Source organism: Sparus aurata, chromosome 2, assembly GCF_900880675.1.
Source record: "Sparus aurata chromosome 2, fSpaAur1.1, whole genome shotgun sequence".
NCBI lineage: Eukaryota > Metazoa > Chordata > Actinopteri > Spariformes > Sparidae > Sparus > Sparus aurata.
This window is the reverse complement of record NC_044188.1, coordinates 32733280-32752942: the sequence shown is the minus strand read 5'-3', so window position 1 is coordinate 32752942 and position 19663 is coordinate 32733280. Positions and strand designations below refer to the sequence as shown.

At 40.4% G+C, this 19663-nt stretch overlaps 1 protein-coding gene across 4 annotated transcripts in view; it reads left to right on the top strand.

The window, feature by feature from the left end:
• bcas3 (BCAS3 microtubule associated cell migration factor) overlaps positions 1-19663 on the top strand; it is a 366198-nt gene that overhangs the window by 74167 nt on the left and 272368 nt on the right. For all 4 annotated transcript variants that reach the window (XM_030407120.1, XM_030407111.1, XM_030407129.1 and 1 more), the window contains one exon: positions 1814-2153. In XM_030407120.1, the coding sequence (XP_030262980.1) occupies positions 1814-2153 (340 nt within the window). The remainder of the gene's footprint in view (positions 1-1813; positions 2154-19663) is intronic.

Here is a 19663-nt window from a genome sequence, read left to right as displayed (position 1 = left end):
AAGTTTTATTTAATCCTTGTTCCCTGGTGGATTTTTATCAAGTACCTCAGGCTTTGTTTAACTGTGTGATAAACACTTTAATCCTAGTCACGCTTATTTTGGCAAACTATAGTTTGATGCAGTTCATTCCCACTGTGTATATGGTATTTATCTAAGATGAGTGTTGGAGAATGAAAATAAATATATACATTTTATTTTTTTAACGAAATGGCAATGAAGAGAAGTTGAATAGAGTGGCTGAAACCAAACCTGGTCCACATATCTGGGAGTTAGCAAGCATACTATACAGTGTGTAAGTGGTTGTCCAAGTATGTTTTTGATTATACTGCGAGAAGTAACTGTAGTCGTGTATTTATTGGAGACAATAAGTTGAAAGTGAGCTAGTTCTTTTGGTTGTCGGTTGTGATTACCTTCAAGATGCATATTTGTTCACTATTTTTACATATCTGTGCTGGCGAGAGACATAGATGGAGAAATGATTTCCGGATTGTCCATCCGACTGTCCCATTCTTGTCAATGCGATATCTCAGGAACACCTTAAGGGCATTCAAAGGTCAACTTCACTGTGACATCAAAGTTTTCTTTTCTGACAGTTATTCAGTGCCATAACTCAGGAGCAGAAGGCGAGATTGCGACTATATTTCTAATTTGGTCAGCAACTGAAAAGGTGACACCAGCTGTTGATGCCCATTTTGAAACTGTTGAATGTGGAACTCTTCTCTGCTGCGGGGTTACTTTGTGAAGCATCCAGAGAATTTCAGAATTTCAGAATTTGTAACTTCTTCATGTTATAATCAGTTTTGTTGGCCAAACATGAAGACAGACAAAGAGACCGTTTTTTCTTTCTCTTAATTAACTTACACGCTAATAGATGAACAACAGTTATCCACCATGTGCTCTTTGGTTTTGCACATATTGATCTTGAGGTTACTGTCGTTCCATTCATGTGACAAGGTCCTTTGTACTCCTCTCTAAGTGAAGACGGCATGTTTCTCACTGGAGATTAATCATTGGAATCATACACGTCAATATAGTGATGTATTCCATTCTGCCAAGAACTACATACCTGGCATTACCTGTCATTATATACTGTCAATGGTTTCACTACATAGGCTACATATATTAAATGAGTCTGGATAGAAATGGATGTAAATGTCAACTTAGCTGGTGCGAGGAGACATTCAACTGCAAGGTAATAATTCTAGTAAAGCATTTTATAAGAGCATTTTTTAAATGCACATACCTATGTATGTTTCTACATTTCAAATTTAAACATCATATGAGTTACCTGGATTCAGTCCTTTGTATCCGACAACTCTACCAAGTTGACTGATTTATCTGGCATCATGACATGAACCAGCAGTTTCTTCGTCGAAAAAAGTAATCGGCCCAATGAGCACTGAGTGGGGACTAATTAATTATCCGATCATTGCCATGGGCAGGACAAAGACTGGTGCCTAGCTGTGCACTGCAAGGAGGATTAATGTCATCAATGGCAACTGCTATAGACAAGATGGACGCTGCTGTCAAGGCTGTCTAAGTCCTGTTGATATTGCCAGACACTGCAGTTTGTTTTTACTTTGCTCCACTCTTACAATTCTGGCAAAACCAGTAACTTGGCATGACTACGCATTTGTGTTGGCTTACAATTACTTTCGATTTAGTGGATACCTGGGTCTGATTGGTTAGGGAACATTGAATACATAAATGGAAAATACAGTGAAGGAATTTCTCCAATATCTCTGTGTCTCATCTTCCTACCTATCACAACCATCTGTCCCCTGCCTCATGAACTTGTCTTGTCTCTGTTCAGGTCCAGGACATGTGTTTCAGCCAGGACAGTCGTTGGGTAGCCATCAGCACCCTCCGTGGCACCACCCATGTATTTCCTGTCAACCCCTACGGTGGTGCACCTTGTGCCCGCACGCACATGTCCCCGCGGGTGGTCAACCGGATGTCTCGCTTCCAAAAGAGCGCTGGCCTGGAGGAGATTGAACAGGAGCTCAACAGGGCAGCTGCATTAGGAGGAGGAGCAGGTGGAGTAGGCATAGGAGGAGGCGGCTGCATCCTGGGTGGAGGAGGTGGCGGCATCGGGGGCCGCTGTAGCCCCATACCTGGCTTGTCCAGCAGCCCCTCTGGGTCTCCACTGCACGGTGAGAAGCTGGGAGGGATGTGAAGTGAAGGGCTTACTGATGTTGTTGTCTGTTTGAAATTGAGTTCACATGGTTATGTCATGGCATGTTACAAATTGATACAACTCTTAAGCAGTTTTAACAGTTTTGACCAAATACTTCAGGTTTTTATTCTACAGTTGATTTATTTTGTTAACTGTATTCATTATTGATGGCTGTCAACCATTTATGGACCTTTTGGGGCAGAGATCTAAACAACATATACAGTGGATTGCAATAAAGTTTATCAGTATGTGTCAGAGGGGCTTCAATTAACTATTACTTTCATACTGATAAATCTCGTGTTTTTCAGGTAAATCCAGTTGATTATCTATGAAATGTTAGAAAATCAGAAAACATTTCAACTCAGACAGAGTTTGGCATCTTTGCTTGATAAATGACCAGCTATCAAAATAGTTGTCGATTATTTGGAAGAAAGTACCCTTTTGAGTTTTATGATTTTATGATCTATAGCGGCAATAGGGGGCAGAAAATGAATAAAAAAACGTGGTCAAGAATGTGCAGTTAGCATATCCCTGACTGACAACGTTTTTATAATTATGTGCTTGCAAACAATAGCAAGAATTTGGAGCGTCTCTGACCCCCTGCTGAATGAAGTCCAGCATACATTTTTACTTTATCGTGCTCTTTATCTCTAAGTTGTACACCATAGCTTTTAAGTTCTGAGTGGCTGCCTTACAGATGCTGATGAAAGCTGAATCGTACAATTAATGTAGGCCTACTGTAAAACCAAAACAATATGCATAATGAGAAGAGGCAAAAAAACCTCTGTAGAGCTGCATAGTTCCAATATTCAAAGTAAAATCGTTACCTCAGACTACAGTCAAGTCCAATGTGTATGTGTTGTGTATGTGTGTGTGTGTGTGTGTGTGTGTGTGTGTGTGTGTTTCCAGTGAGTTTTCATCTTAGTAGCACTTTTCCAGGGACTCTGATCGGTCTGTCACAACCTTGTCTCCCTTGTTTGTCAAACACCAGTGCATGCTGCTCACACTGTCAGTGTGTCCACAGCTGACACAGATACACAATGATAAGAACACACACTTTGTGTCAGCTGCACTGCTCGACCCCAGAGGTGTTACTCAGTGTAAAACATCACAGTTCTTATTAGTCATGGATTTCCAGGAATATCCCTGAGTTTGTGTAGGTGTACTACAGCCAAGGTGAGGTCAAGAATTTGATAAACACTTCAGAGAACCAAATGACAGGGAAGTGACCAGTGGTCAATTTTACATAACACAGAAGAATATACTTCACAACACATTTTGTATGCTCATTGCAGTAGAAGGTTTCTAGAATACTGGAGTGGAAACCAGTCTATCAAAATATTGCGACAATGAAGGACACAAACTTGATATTTTTAAGGTAGGTTTCAGTGTAAATGTGAGGTAATCCAGGAAGCCGTTGAATGTATAAAGAGATCCCTATACTTTTCCTCTAAGCTTTTATGTGATGCACGAAAAAAAACGTGATGGCAATCAAACTGGTCAAACATTAGGGATTTTGTTGAAACATTTATATCAGGGCTGTTAACTTGTTAGTATCTAACCAATGATTCCTAAGCTTTTTTCTCTGACATACCCCTCGATCCCTTTCAGATGAACTCAGGTACCCCTCCACCAAAATCAACCATCATGTTTGGGATGTGTTTACTATTACCTCTGTGGAAGAAGTTTTAATATTTTTCAACACAATTTTAATGTCCTAAATAAGATGGTGTGGTAAGGTTTGGTCACATGCATTTGCCAGAGCAAATGAAAAACAAACTCACAAAATCGTCTGGTTCCCAGGTTGACTCATCACTTATTTATAAGTGCATTTCATGGCCACAATATACTTTTCCCAAGCTTAATTTTTTAACAAACTTCATTTGGGCCAGGATAGCTGACAGAAGATGCAGGGACCATTAGGTCAGGGTCAACTCATATTGTTACCTGCCTGCCCAAGATCTTACACCACACCAACAGCTGCACGCACGCACGCACGCACGCACGCACGCACGCACGCACGCACGCACGCACGCACGCACGCACGCACGCACGCACGCACGCACGCAGACAGCACCCCTGTTTCCTCTCTCCCTCCTGTCCTCCTTGTAGACCCAGCCAGACCCCTCTGTAACCCCTACACACACACACACACACACACACACACACACACACACACACCCATATTCATCCACACTGAAAAATAGGCCATCAAACATTCAAAGGATGTCTGACTTTGGAAAGTCACTGCTCTGCTGCAATGAGAGACAGAGAGGGACAGAAACATCAAAGTGGGATAGGAGGTGAAAGTGAGTGAGCAAAGTAATGAGGTGCAATTGAGAAAAATGAAGGAGAGATAGAACAGGGGGAATGACGGAGGGGGAGCAACAGACAGAGGGAGAGAAAGATAAGTTTGTAGTAGCAGCGCTGAAAGCCAGGGTCTCAGGGAGCATGGTCGTAAATCACACTTTAGTTTCAAAGGAGAGCATTAGGGCCACCTGTCAACAATTAGTCCTCACAGTGATACCTTATTGAGTGTGTGTGTATGTGCGTGCGTGTGTGTGTGTGTGTGTGTGTGTGTGTCTCTACATATGAAGAAGATAAACTATCTACAGAACTGATCATTGTTTTCATAGTAAAATGCAAAAAAGGAGCTGGTCAGGATGAACAATTACAGTGACGCTGCAGTAAACAGTTTGCTCCAGTCTTTATATCAAGGTGGGAAACCCTACCATACTGACTCTTATGGTAGCTCTCTTTCTGATAAGCACTTGTGTACTTATAGTGTTACAATCGCATTCATATACTAGTAGTGGTGGTACTTTTCAGTTTGTGACCTTTCTTACTTTGTAACATGATAGTATATATATATATGCTTGGAGACTGTGATCACATTCAGACATGTTCCTGAAAGTACCTGCACCTTTTAACCCACACTGCAGATAATAATAACACACACAGTCACACAGCACATACTGTACATGCACCCCATTTTCAGCTTGATAAAAAGTTTGTTACATGTAAGAACTGATCTCAGAAAGAAGGAACTAATATATTATTGTCCTATTCACAAAATCTCACATAAGCAGTCTAAGGTGCAGTGTGTAGGGTTGAGGGGGATCTGTGACTAGAAATGGAATATAACATTCATACCTATGTCTTCAATAGTGTATGATAACCTGAAACTAAGAATTGTTGTGTTTTCATTTCCACAGAATGAGTCCACTATGTTGCATCACCATGATTCTACAGTAGGCCAGAACAGACAAACCAATCCAAAAACAAAAACCTAGCCGTTTAACTAATGTGGGAGTTTACATCTCATCAATTCTCAGACGATGAATTCTATGTTTACACGTTGGATAGCATGAAGCCTGTAATGCACACAGAGATTTTAGGCTGTCAAAACTTGTGTGAAGTGTGTTATTTTCCTTAAAAGCACTACAGGGAACTTTTAACTGGTTATGACAGTCTCAGTTTAATACTGATGCCTCTATATCACCTACATAAGCAAATGAGACCATCAGTAAAAAGACTGGCTTTTTCCAAAAGTTATACTTAATAGCTGACACCAGGTTTGATAAGTCATAAAGTTAAAACTATTTTTATGTTGGAGTGTTAAGGATGAATTGAGCAGTCTCAAAGCCTGATGAAAGAAGCTGCTCTGGAGTCTGGTGTTAGTGCAAACAAAGTTTACTCTTTTTCATCCTCCTTCAGTCCAGAGGGGACGCCATAATGAACAGGAAACGGATGCTTCTGTAGGAGCTTTGATAGTACTTAAATTCTAGTGTTGAAGTCTGCCTAAAGTGCAACTTTATTATGATTGCAAGTGTAGCAACCCTTTTTTGTTGTCCAAATGTACAGTTTCAGTCTGTGTAAATGCAGAGTTTGACACAAAGTAGATCTTCAAAAGCTGATTCACTCTGAAAATAAAAAGATACAAGATCCATTAGTTATTGTTTCAGTCAAAATCAATTAGAAAAATCATTCAGTTTGCTTGAATACAAATACAATAATACAACTAAATATAATAAGATATTACTTTCTTGAAATCACACCTTTTGCAGTGCAGTCATTATATGGTCGTGGCAGCAGAGTCATCGGCAGATTTATGCGCTATGCAATTTCGTAAATTGTACAGTGGAAGTTTTGGGGCTTCTCTGGGTGTTGATAATTAACTCAACGGCAGACTTAGACTTGTCAGACAAGCTCTTGCACCATAACAAGATGATCCTCAGCCTCAAAAGCACGCATATATTTATATGGTGCAAAAGTACCAAAAAGAGCATATCTCAGTAGGTCATTATCAGTTCAGCAGTGAGTCCTCTGTGGGGCAAGGTCATGTAGGTCTCCGTGTGCCTGTTATTTTGAAGATAAATTGGCTCCAAGACATCCTGCCACATTTAAATTTAGAAATCCAGCCCCCTCCACCGCTACCGCTGCCACCAGCGTTGATAAAAACTCCATAATTTGCGCAATTTTCACCGGATACAAACACATTGAGTCACATTTGCTTTTGTGTCTGCCTTCCGCCTGTTTTTGCACACCGGGTGTGAATTTTGGGCAGTGAAGGCGGTTTTCTTCGGCTGGCAGAAAGCAGGAGGGTGAGGCAACCCGGGGCCGGGCCACCTAGCCACAACAGCTGCTCTGTGATTGTCGCCAGAGAGGACAGCGTTGATTTTTGGGAAGGAACTGTAGAAAAGTACACATCCTTCTCAAAAGCTGGCAGCCTAGGCCGCCAGCACGCTAAAAATAGAGGCTGCAATTGGCCATCTTCTTGTCACAGTTAAAAACTGGAATGGCTATTTACGTCCCTCCATATAGTACCCCCCCGCTTTTTTTTTCTTTTTTCCCCAAGTCCTTTCCTCTGTATGATCACTGTATTGTCATTTGAGGTGATGACCCATAATGTATCCGTCCCATACTGTAAAGCGCGGTTTGTCTGCGGCCCAGCGCATACAAGGCTTGATTAGAAAGTGCAGTTTCTGTGCACAGGGCAGAGGGTTGCTGAGGCTATACCAGGAATATGGCAGCCACTGTAGAATTTTATTACTCAGATGTTTTTTAGATCCAGCCACAGGACTGTATAATACAGCAGTGCAGTGCAAACAGGTTTCGAGTGCTCCAAAAACAACTCATAATAATCTTAAAACCATCTTTGATATTTTAATTTGATCTGCCCTCATATTTCTTTGTGGCTGTGTTTGCCCTGTAGTGCAGTAGATGGAGATTAGGCTTTTATCTACTGACTAGGAGTCAGTTTGTCTACTTTCAATATGAAATACTGTTCAATGTCTCTGCTTTTCCCCTTTCTGCGACACTCTCATGACAGTTATGACTTGGTGTGCATTTTTTACCATGCACGGCTGCCTTTCGTGTGTATACACAGCTATGGTCATACACATCTCCACCATAAAACATCAACACGAGGCTATTAGTCAGTGCAACAGATTTGTTTCCTCACCGAGCAGAAGCCCTGGTGGTCCGATCACGGGGCCATCTGGGCCCTGGCGCTGGTTCAGAGAGAAAAGGGGGAGGCAAAAAACAAGGTGTGACGGGAAACTGTTAATTCACTTGTTGATAAAGGGGCACTTCCTTTCTGCTATTAGAGTCTGACGGCTTGCTTATTTAGGTTTGGACTTTTGTTTTATCCCCCCCCTCCCAACCCAGTGCTCCCTTTCGTCAGTCATCATCGTGTGGTGAAAAACACCAACGCTCTGCAGAGGTCGATGCCAAGGAAACATTACCTCATAACTGCTGGTGTGTGACACGTATGTACATGACCTCGCTGTGACCCTGTTTTTGAAAGTATAGTTACTGTTAGTTAAACAGTTACAGAGCACAGTTGAAGTCAAAATCTCTTTGACGTTGAAGATGGATTCAACAGAGCAAGTTAGCATGTTCATTAAAAAAAAAAAAAAAAAGTGTAAACGGTATGAAACAGTGAGATAGATTACTTGTCCAGATTTGGAGTCATCATGATGAGCTGTGCGCCTTGGATCAGTGTCCAGCCTGAGACTGAGCTAACCAGCATTCATAAAGCCATCACAGGCCCACATGTTTACCAAGTTTGTTCATTTTAACTCTGAACTTTTATTTGAACTTTTTTTTTCTTACTTGTTCTACCCATTGTAGTTGCTGTGATGTCACTACTCTGTGGCTACTAGCCTCACCTAGTTAGCCATAATGTGGTCAGCATTGACCATGGCTGTTACTGACACACCCTGTTCAATGCAAAACAATGTAGCCTTCATTTAATTAAATATACAGTATATATAGTGATACACTAGAGTTTAGAAAATGTCCTGTGAAATTTGAAAATCTTATTAAAATCTTTTGGAAACATCAGTTGACAAAAACAATGTAGTATCTGGTCTATAGCTTCTGTTCATATAACATCATCTTTCTCAGCAGATACCTCGTTGTCATGGAATTATAGAAATTCATATTACTTCCTTCAGTCTTTAGTCCATCAGCACAGTTAAGAGTGAAATTTAATTTAAACTAAAAGACATATAAACAGAACTCTGTTTGCTGAAAAGCAACAACCAGATGTGAATGTCTGTTATGTTGAAATATCTTTATAGTTCAGGGCACTTCGCCACATTGATGCACAAGTCACTTTAAAATCTAAATATTACCTTAAAACGATCCTTCTCACTGAGATTTTACCATTACCTAAAATGGCCAAATACAACCAGGTATATCCTTGTCATATGTTGGTTGGAATGTATGCTTCAGTTTTCTATAAACTAAAGGTAGCACAACAGAACACAGAGAAGACTATTTAAACCCACAAAACACACCCAAAATTTAAATGAAAATTATTCCTTTTTGTCTCTCCTTTGTTTAATAAAGATTTCCTTCATCTGTAAATCAAAAAAAGTTGATCTGGCAGAACAGAGCAAGAAATATGTTGCTCTGTATATGCATCGGCATTGGCATAGTCGTGGAGAGCTCCTACGGAATAGAGAGGGGTCAAGACTTCCACAGAGACTAACGTCTTCGGTGCCTCCCTCTGTTTGACCTTGTCCTGTGTATATCTGCATTTGTGAGCACACAAGACACAGCGTGCATACCGGGACACTCACCCCTGACACATAGTTCACACGTTTTATCAGTGACAACAGCATTGCTTCCTTTGTTTTATCCTTGGACATTTTTACCATGCTTCTGTTTCTCACTTAAAAGCTACAAATAAATAGGAACAGTCAAATCATTTGTGGATAATCAGGAAACATTGATGGGTAATACATTTGTCACTTGAAACTGCTAAAAATAACTTTCCAAGAAGTTAATTATTTATTTGTTCTTTCAAAACATGAGATTGTTTTAAATAAAGAAAATCTTGTGGAAATCCTTAATAATACATGAATAACAGTTAATTGAAGTGTTTTACCATAGTTACCCAAAGTCATTGAATTCTACATTAAAGCTTAGTGGCAGCCCTGTACTCTAGTACCAGACTTGTCCTCCGTGTGGCGCTGTGTGGTCAGGATTGTCAGTAGCTTGAGAGGGAGGAGCAGAGCAGCCGGGCTGTGTAGACAGAGGAAAGAAGTTGTAAAGCTTGAGTTGTGCTGCAAGGTTTTTGCCTTGATACAAATCTAACAACAGTGAAAAAGAGGGGAAATTTCTCTGGCTTTTTTAATGAATGGTCACTTCCTCCAGCTAAAACAACTTGCAGCCCTCCTTAGGAGATTTTTTTTTTTTAAAGAGGCAGTCTGAGCACTTTCTTGTTGAATGTAGAAACCTTTCAGCTGTAATTTCTGTCTTCTAGGCATTTTCTTTCCTTTTGCCATTATTGTCTTTAAAAGATGATGGAGGAAGACCTTTTTTCATGAAGATGTTATGCTTAACATTTAAACTGTTAAAATGAAGATTTTATTTTCTGTAGACAGTTTGTTGTCATAATTCATGTATTTCATTGGACACACAGAAACCAGCACCACATTCAAATCCTAATGTTAATCTATCCTAATAATTTACCCTGCAAATTACAAGGCAGCAGGGAATAGGACATGACAAATAGCTTTCATAAAGGAGCAGATGTTCTTTTAAAAGCATTTTTCCCTCAAACTGCCATATAGTCAAGAGGATTAGGCTTTGTACATTACTCAGTACATTTGATTTAACAGTTGTGTGCCATCAAAGGTAAGCTAGTGTTAGCGGCTTGTATTTGTTGCAGGCTCCGGCGGCAGGCTTCTCCCTGTGGTCGGCAGAGGAGCCAGAGCCCAGCTCGGCTTGAGTCAATAAACGGAGAGCTCAGCGCAAAACCACACTGCAATCGAACAAGCTGTTTACCCTGAAAATTAGCCTTCCCCTGTACTTTTAGGGCTTTTAAAGCAACCAAAAATACACAGTGCGAGGAATATGTATCTTGGCCGGCACTTGGGCTCCGCCAGAGACCTCTGTCCTTTTTATGCGTACCCTAATAACTCAATCTCCACAACCACTAAACCCTCTTATCACTGGGTGCTCGCCGCTGCACTCATCATTATTTGATTTGCAAAATTGGAAGGTAGAGATAAAGAAATAAAGCTGGCTTGCCATTACACACAGGCAGCACTTGTGGCTTCCAGCTTATTTCCTACAATGTGAAAAGTGCACACTCTGTAAAGCCAAAGCCTTCCATTGTCACAGAATCAATAGGTTTTACATTCCGCCTTTGTTCTGCTGCGGTGTGTCCATCTTCTTTATAAATGTCTTCGTTTCCCCTTATTTCATTTATATTTGTGTGTTCTTGAAGATTACTCCTTTAAAATGTTTGGTTTACTCCAGTGTGTAATCTAATTTGTTCTAATATAAAGTATACACTCGATAAAGTCCAAATATTCTCCTGTTTGATACTGTACACCTACTGATCTATTGTGGATGTACAGTATATAATGTAGAAAACACTTGACTGGAATGTCTCTCTTCAGAATTAATTATTATATTATGTGATATAATGATAATTATTAATAATAAGGTAGTGGGAATGTGAGGTAGTGAGTAACCAGTATGTCTATGCAGTACTGTGTTACAGCATCATGACGACACACATCATAAAAATCTCATCATCTTATTTGAAATCAACTGAAAACATATTTGTCAAATTAAATATTAAAGGACACATGTAACATTTTCTTACTAAATGCTTTCAAAAAAATCATTTCCGCTAGTGATTTTTGAAAATCACATGGAACCTTTTAGATTCAGGTTTTACATCACGTCTAGTCTAGTTTTCTGAGGGGAAACCTTGTCCTTCCTCACTCTTAAGTTACCTGTTTGCTTGTATCATGTCTAAGTGTTTTTGACACAGAGTTCATTCAGACTCAAATGCTGTCAAAACTCTGTCGGCTAAATTCGGATCAAAAGGGCCCTGCAGTTTTTACCTGCTATTCAAACAGAGCTTCTGTCACTGCCCAACAGAACTGTGATGTCAGTCAATCAGCATTAGATCAGGCTTGTTTTTGAATAACAAAATCAAATCAGAACTCTCTCTCTCTCTCTCTCCTCTCTCTCTCTCTCTCTCTCTCTCTCTCTCTCTCTCCCTCTCCCACTCTCTCTCGCTGTATGTGTGTGTGTGTGTGTTTTAATGTAGTGTGGAGCATGAGAGGGCTTGGAATGTTATATGATAAATGCAGATGAAAGAAGATGGACTGTTATGATAAAATACCTCAGTAAAAACAAAAATAAAGTGGTATGAACTGTGCAGGAAAATCACCATTCGTCACTTTTATAATATTATGATCATGAAGGAAATATTGAATGTTTGGCCTGATCCTGATTTTCATCCAGTTTCTCATAAAGACAGTGCAGGAGAGTTGTGACATGTCATTATCTGCACTCTTATTGTTTTCTTTACTTCGGACCTTCAGTTATTTTTGATTGAGAATTAAAACGTTAAAAAAATACTAATATTGTCTGTATTGTTTAAAATATTTTGCACACCAAGTATGAGGTTCATTTTTATTGTTGTGTTGCTGTTGAAGAAAATTATGATGAAATTCTTCCTCTTCTCTTTACTCCATATTTTCTTTTCCTCGATGATGGTTGCTGTTCTCCTCGGGGTCCAACTCAAACTAAAATATATAATTTGCTAAAAGTGCTTTTGTGCTTAGTCCTGAGTGTCCTCAGCTGTTTTACTTAGATTTGTCCATCCTTGCACGATATTAATACCTTTAGAAAGAAAAGCCCCATTCAAAACACAATGTGTTCTGAAAAATCAACTCAAATATATATATATATTTTTTTTTTCAGAAATTAACGATCCGGTATCAGTCTAATCCTGTATCCTACAGTCTACAATGTTATTAAACAAGAGGTGCACAATATGTATGGGGGATGATAAATGATTGGCCCCAAAATGTGAAAATTATGTTATTGATTATTTATCATATCATAGAAATAAAAGCTGATAATATAGATGATAGCAGGAAACTTTCGTGGGCTCAACAAGCATGGCATCTACACACTTTGATACAGTAGGTGGCGATATGTAGCTTTAAAGCTGTTTTGCATCTGCCAAAAAACTCAAAGAAATAGGAGAAGAAGAACCAGCGCAGCAAACAGTGCATGTTCTGCAAGGAGGATTTTAACAAAAAAATCTTAGCCTTTTCTTTCCCTCAGATGTGCAGGTTATAAACTTCTTTAAAAAAATACAAATGTGAAATTATGATTCATGCTATCAGTGTTAGCTCAGAGATGCAGATAGAATGAATTAAACCCAAAATGTATTGTTTTAGTCTTCACATTTGGCATAATGTTGTGTTCTGGCTACAAAAAATAAGTTATACAAATGTTTTTGTAGTGTAGCCAAGTACAAGACACTGTGAGAGCTTCTTAACATGTTCCTCTCCTAAAAGTCTTAGATATTTTTCTTTCTTCATTCAAATTAACAAATCAAATAACTGATTGACAAATTGCCTAAAACTACAACATGTGTGCTTTTAGGCAATTACTCCATATCTTGTCCATTTTGACTGTTAGGACAGGTTCAATTTCTCACTTAGTTGATTTGAGAAAAAAGAAAAGAAACAAAACAGTCCACCCAAGATCCACCCTCCCCTCTTTCCCAAACATCCAATCATGGCCATAACCCATCCCTATTTACTGTGAGGTACCAGCTCTTTGACCCAAATCAGATGATGACTACACACGCACACACACACACACACACACACACACACACACACACACACACACACACACTACCCACACACACTTTTACACACTCGTACACACTCGTACACACTCGTACACACACATATGGTTGGATTGTGGGTGTCATCTGATCCAGTGGAGCTGTTTGACCCCCTCCCAGCTCTTCGTGCTGGAGACTCAGTGCACTCTGACGAAGCCTTGTAAATACTGACATGCTGTAAACTTGTAGATCTGATTTCAGGGTGCTGTTTGTGTGCAAGAGCGTGTGTGTTTTCATGTTTGCGTGCGTTCCTTTCACATAATTGTTTTCTCATGATTATCTTTGCTTGTTTGTCAGAAGTGACCATGTGTATTTCTGAATGTAGACATGTTCTGCTCCTGTATTGTTGTAGTTTGTTTTTTTCTCCCGCCTGCTGCTTTTTCCTGTTCATTACAGCACAAACTGCCACGCCACTCGAATGCCATATACAGCATGTTACACACTGTAAAGTCTCACTTTTTGTATGCTCTCAAGTTTTATGACAAAATTAGAAAAATCATGTCCTGGGAATTTTTTTAGAGCGTCTGTTTTTTTTAGCTGCCTGACATGAGAAACGTCAATAAAAACACAAAATGTTCAAAAAATGTTCCCAAATAGGGCTGTTCATAAAAACCTCCCCGTTAGCTTGCGGTTTGGGAGCGGGGGACCGGGCAGGAAGCCATTTTCACACAGGCCGGCCTGACCTCGACTCTTAACTCCTACTGAAAATAGCAGACAAGCAACATCGTCCTACAATGAAAGAAGAGAGGGGGGAGGGAAAACTGAGGAGATAGATGTCTCTGCTGCAACATTACCTGAGAGAGAAAGAAAAAAGGAAGGAGGAGGGAAAAAAAAAGCCTGATGTCTTTTCCACAAGTCTTCAGATTCCTTTGCAAAACAGTAAATCTTGTGAAGTTTATTTTCTTTGCAGCATCTGTGTTTTATAAGGGCTCTTTTAATTTGTTTTTACTCTGTCCAGTGGGGGATCCCCACTCCTTTTTCTTTTTTTTTCCTTCCCCTTTGTGTTCAACCATTTTTAGCCCTCCCTTCTGTCTATCTATCCCTTTTTCCTTCCTTCTGTTTTTTTTCTCTCTCCTTCTATTTCCTCCCCCTGTGGAAGTGAGTGTTTTAATAATGATACTTGGGGGAATTGGGATGGTAGAACAGCTTTCTCCTCCTGCAGTCTGCAGGACTCCTCATTCTTCTCCTCTGCCCTGCTTTAATCCCTCCCTCCTCTAACATGTCTGGGAAACTTCAAGGAATGAATGGTAAGCTATATTTAACAAGATCTGTGGCAGTCAATTCTTTTTTGGAGGACCAGATAACTTCTAGATGTGATATAACTATATTAATACTGCGCAATTTTAAATTAATGAATGTCAAAAAGTTTCCTAAGGGTCTTGTGAATGTTCTGGAAAAATGTCAACCCAGTCCAGTGGAAAATGAGCAATTAGTCAGGTTTAGAGTACACAAAAAGAATAACTAAAATGCTGCAATTTAGCTCTGGCCAAACTGAAAAAGTGTTTGGAGTACAGCTATAGGATGCTACAAGAATAATTTTATAGAAATTTTAACATTATCAATCCAACATTTCAATAAGATCCATGACTGAGAGGCTCTAGGTGAGTTGGCATGGAATGACCATTATGTGTTGTTATATGGCCTACTCCTAGTAAGCAGTTGGCATGACTGAAAGTTTCAGATTTACGGAGACAGTTGGTGTGATGATTATTGTGATACTACAAGAATTCAAGATCAAAATCTTTACTGATGTACTGTGTATAATTTGTTCAGAACAAAGTGACGTAACAGCGGCTAAGGGACTTTCCTGATGACTCGGTGGATTGTGCACCGATACATCACGTCCAATAGGTGCTCAATTCGATTGAAGTCAGGGGAACGAGAGGGCCAGTCAATGGCATCCATGCCATCATCGTCCAGGAACTGCCTACAGACTCTGGCCACATGAGGCCGGACATTGCAGCGTAACGTCTGGCAATTGGTCTTAGGATTTCTTCCTGGTACCTAACAGCAGTCAGGATAATGTTTGCTATGACATGGAAGTCAGTGTAACCCCATGTGACCTGTATCCAGACTCTTTAATGCCTGTCATAAGTGCTCAGTGTGAACCTGCTCTCATCTGTGAAGAAAACGGGGCGCCAATAGAGGACCTGCCATTTCCGGTGTTCCCTCATTAATGCCAGTCGAGCTACATGCTGCCGGGCTGTTAGCACAGGTTCCACTAGATGACATCGGGCCCTCTTGCCACCCTCATAGAGTTTCTGAGAGTTTGGTCAGAAACATGCACACCCGTAGCCTGCTGGAGGTTATTTTGTAGCTCTGGCAGTGCTCCTCCTGTTCCTTCTTGCACAAAGGAGCAGATACAGTTCCTGCTGCTGGGTTGATGTCCTTCTCTGGCCCTGTCCAGCTCTCCTTGTGTAAGGGTCAGTCTCCTGGTATCTCCTCCATGCTCCTGAGACTGTGCTGGCCAAACACTCCACCTGAAAGAAAAAAAAAGGTTTTATTTTCTTTTGCAGCATGAAGGGACAGCAACTTTTTGTTCTTAAATCATAGTGTTGTAAATGTACTTTTTAAAATGAATTTTATTTATTTATATATTGAGCGCATTTTCATGTTGTTCCAGATCTACCAGTTTTAAATATGTTTTTCTAGAGGGTAGTCTTTCTGTCAGCTGCTATATGGTAACAAATTAGATATTAGATTAGGCTTGATTGAATTTAAGGGGTCTGCTTTGTCTTGGCATCCGTATGCACTCTACTGAATGCCATTCTGGTTTTGTTGGTATTTGTATATCGGTGCCATAGTATTGAGGTTTGACACCCAGCTCTAATAACAGGCAGGCAGTGACAAGAAAGCCATGTTTTCAATCACAAGGCCATCATCAGCTTACAGGTATTTGAACCACAACGATCTCAGAACCATAGTGTTGTAATCAATCATTTTTTATTTGAAGAAAGTGTGAGAGTTTACTGTATATAGTTTACTACCACTATAGTAAACATATTCCACTGTGAGATAATTTTGTACAACAGCTTCAGAAATGGCAGTTTTTATGCTGTGTGATTAAGTTCAAATCCATTTTGAGCGTGTGTGTTCTTGTTGGTATGTGTGTTTATGAAACCCTGAAATAAAACCTGCCTCACCCAGCCTTCCACAGCGGTTAATCCCTAACAGAGGTTTCAATGGCTGATTAGGATCCATGATCCAAATACTGTTGCAGAGATTTCGCTGCTTGAGTTTGGTTCTGTCAAGCACAGTGATCAGCAAAGTTTTTATTACACACTACAACTATTGGCGTGCAGAAAGAGTTTTTTTTTTTCCCTTTTTCTTTGGCCCTGGAAATAAGAAGTAAGTGCAAAAATATCATCTTCAATCCAAAAACATCTTCAAATGCACAATGTCTAGTCGTATCCATAAAAGTATTCCCCTGCTGGGGCAAGGTAGCTTTTTTTCTTGTCTTCCATACTCTGCCTCCTTCTCTTTCTAAACCCCTCCGTCTCACAGCTGCAATATCATCTTCAGGTCCAAGGTCTCTCCTAATTCCCCAAGCATCAGCCTGCCTAACCTGCTGCTTCCTTACATCTCCTAACCCAGTTCCTCTATACACTAGAGTTGTTTTTTTTGTTTTTTTTCCCCCTTTTGACTGAAATATCCTCTCTGGCAGAACAATTCAAATAAGACAAAGTGTTTGTGTGGACACACACAGTCTTTGAAGCTTGTCCTGTTGCACATCGCCTCCTCATTGGAAGCTTCCTGCTTGTATTGGATGCAAAGTAGGTATTAAAAGAGTTGAGAGAAACATGAGATAGCGTGACATGGGGCAGCTGAGGAGAGAGAAAGTGCGCTAAGGATAAAGAGAGAGGCTTAATGCGAGAATAGAATGCAAATGCTGTTGGGACAGGGAGAGATGGATGGTTAGATGGATGGATGGATGGATGGATGGCAGAGAGCTGGATGGATGGTTGGATTAAGGGAAAAAGAGAGACGGGGGTCAGGTGACAGTGTGACTTTTTGGCAGGGTCAGAGTTTTTTCTCGACGACGGCGACGGGGCTGGATTTGCATTGATGGATCTTCTTTCCATGGGGTTGTCATGTATCAGTGCTTGGGCACATCACGCCCCGGTCATTAATCAAATCATGGCCTCCGTCTAGAGCTATATGTCTGCCAGACGCCTCTCATCTGTCTACCTTGCTCTTTCACTCGCTCTCTTTCTCTTTGTAGTAGCCTTGGCCAGCCTTTTTCCCCTCTGGCATCCTTTCTACCTTTTTTTCTGCACAGACTCTGTTTTTCCTTTTGAAATGATTATAAATAATATTCAGATACCTCTGCTATATTTGAGAACATGTGCCAAGTCCATAGTTACATTTCAACAGGTAGTTTAAAAGATGATTATGATGAGACCATATCTTTCAGCATTAGCAGTAGTTTCAGTTTCAGAATCAGAATCAGAATGTCTTTATTTGTTCCACAAACGGGGACATTTCTTTGTCACAGCAGCCAAAGCACAGTAATATTGCAATAAACAATAATCATAGTCAAAAATAAACAATATAATAAAATGGTAAGAAATAGAAATACACTCATACATTGTATATACATAATGTTTTACACTGTGAACAGTGTAATTGTAAGCAGTGTGGCAGTGTTGTTAATAAAAACAGTGCTTTAGTAGTAGTTATAGTACCAGTGGCAAAGGCTGTAATGGCAGTACTGTAGAAGTAACGCCGAGTGATACAGTTAATATGGCAAAAGCCCTTTAATATTCAGGCCAGATTTTGTGGTCTGTGTTTCTTTTGCATATCTTTGTCTCCAACATGAATGTGATCAGTAGTATCTGAAATCTGAATGGAAATCTTAAATCTTCGAAAAAGAGTAAAGGTGTGTGTGCACACAAGTGCCAAATGTGCAGAAATTATTGACAGTCCTTTCATCAGATTTATAAAGGTGTGTGTAGACGTGGTTCTCTTTAATACATTTTAATCTTTGCACAGGTCTGATTTCACTTCCACTTTTAGCCATCGTTGGATGCAGACACGCCCTTAATCAGTTGTTTGCATATGCCTGCTCCACCACTCTCAAATGAAAATAACAGCAACAAGGTGATATTTCTGAGTGCCAAGAAAAAAAACGCAAATGACGTTTATATTTCCTCCTATCCTCCTTCCATGATTTATTTGGATTATCATGGAGACAGTCAGGAGATTTGATTATTTCTCAGAACTGTTTCTTTCTCGAAAAAACCCAAGAATGAACAGAAACAAAAAAAAAATGTGCACACAACTTATTTCACTTATTAGAAACTAAACCTTGTCTTGATCAATGTCCCTCTCTCCCCTCCATACATTGCCTTATTCTGTCTACAACCATCCACCACGCCTACACAAACATACACCACCCACACACCCTTGCTGTCTGACTCTCCAAGTCTATTCATGTATCGTCTTCTGCCGGTGTGTGATCGTTCCTTCCATGCCTACTTGTTTTCACTGGGGCCCATGATAATTTAGACCCCTTGGGCTTGAGTGACAGCAGGGTGTGATGGTTTAATCAACAGTTATCATCATTCTGCGTCTCAGTCTGGCCACTAGTGTTTCAAAAATCCACAGCAGGTTTATTTTTTAGGGTGGGGGGATAATGCAGTAGGGCAAAAGTGAAAAGTCTGTTTTGGATGAGCATTCTAGATTCATCGATACCCCCACCCCGAGTCCCCACCCTCCTCTCCCCTCTTAGCTGAGGCACCATTATGGCTTTTCAGGCTGCTTCCTGTACAGATTTGTTTTCTGGTCTGCCCCCTCCCCTCAACACAAAAGGTGGCTGCCTGGGCTCTGGGGGTGTAGCACTTTTGAAATGTGAAGGGCTTTCCTGGTAAAGACTGCTGTTAGTCTGACCAAGAGAGGAGCAGAGGGAAATGAAGGACGGGTTTGTGTAATGGTCTCCTCTTCCCATTTGAAGGTCACACAGCATTGTTGGCCAGCGGAGGTCTAAGCGACGGGCCTTGGAGGGCCACAAAGCAGAGGTTTGGCAGGACTAATGAAACTCAGAGCTACACGTTAATGATCTAAAAGACTGGACCAAAACACTCAGCAGTCCCTTTCCGCTCGCATTCAGCCTCCTCTTGATCGCTCCTTCCAAATAATGACGAGGCACTCTGCTACTCTACCTTTATTGTAACCTTTGATGTCTGCCTTGTTTTCTTTGTCTCCGCGTCCCCCCTCCCTCCTTTTCATTCCTTTATGTTACGAGACTGTCACTCATCTATTAAGGCAACAAATGGAACAAGGAAAACATTCAGAGAGTGTAT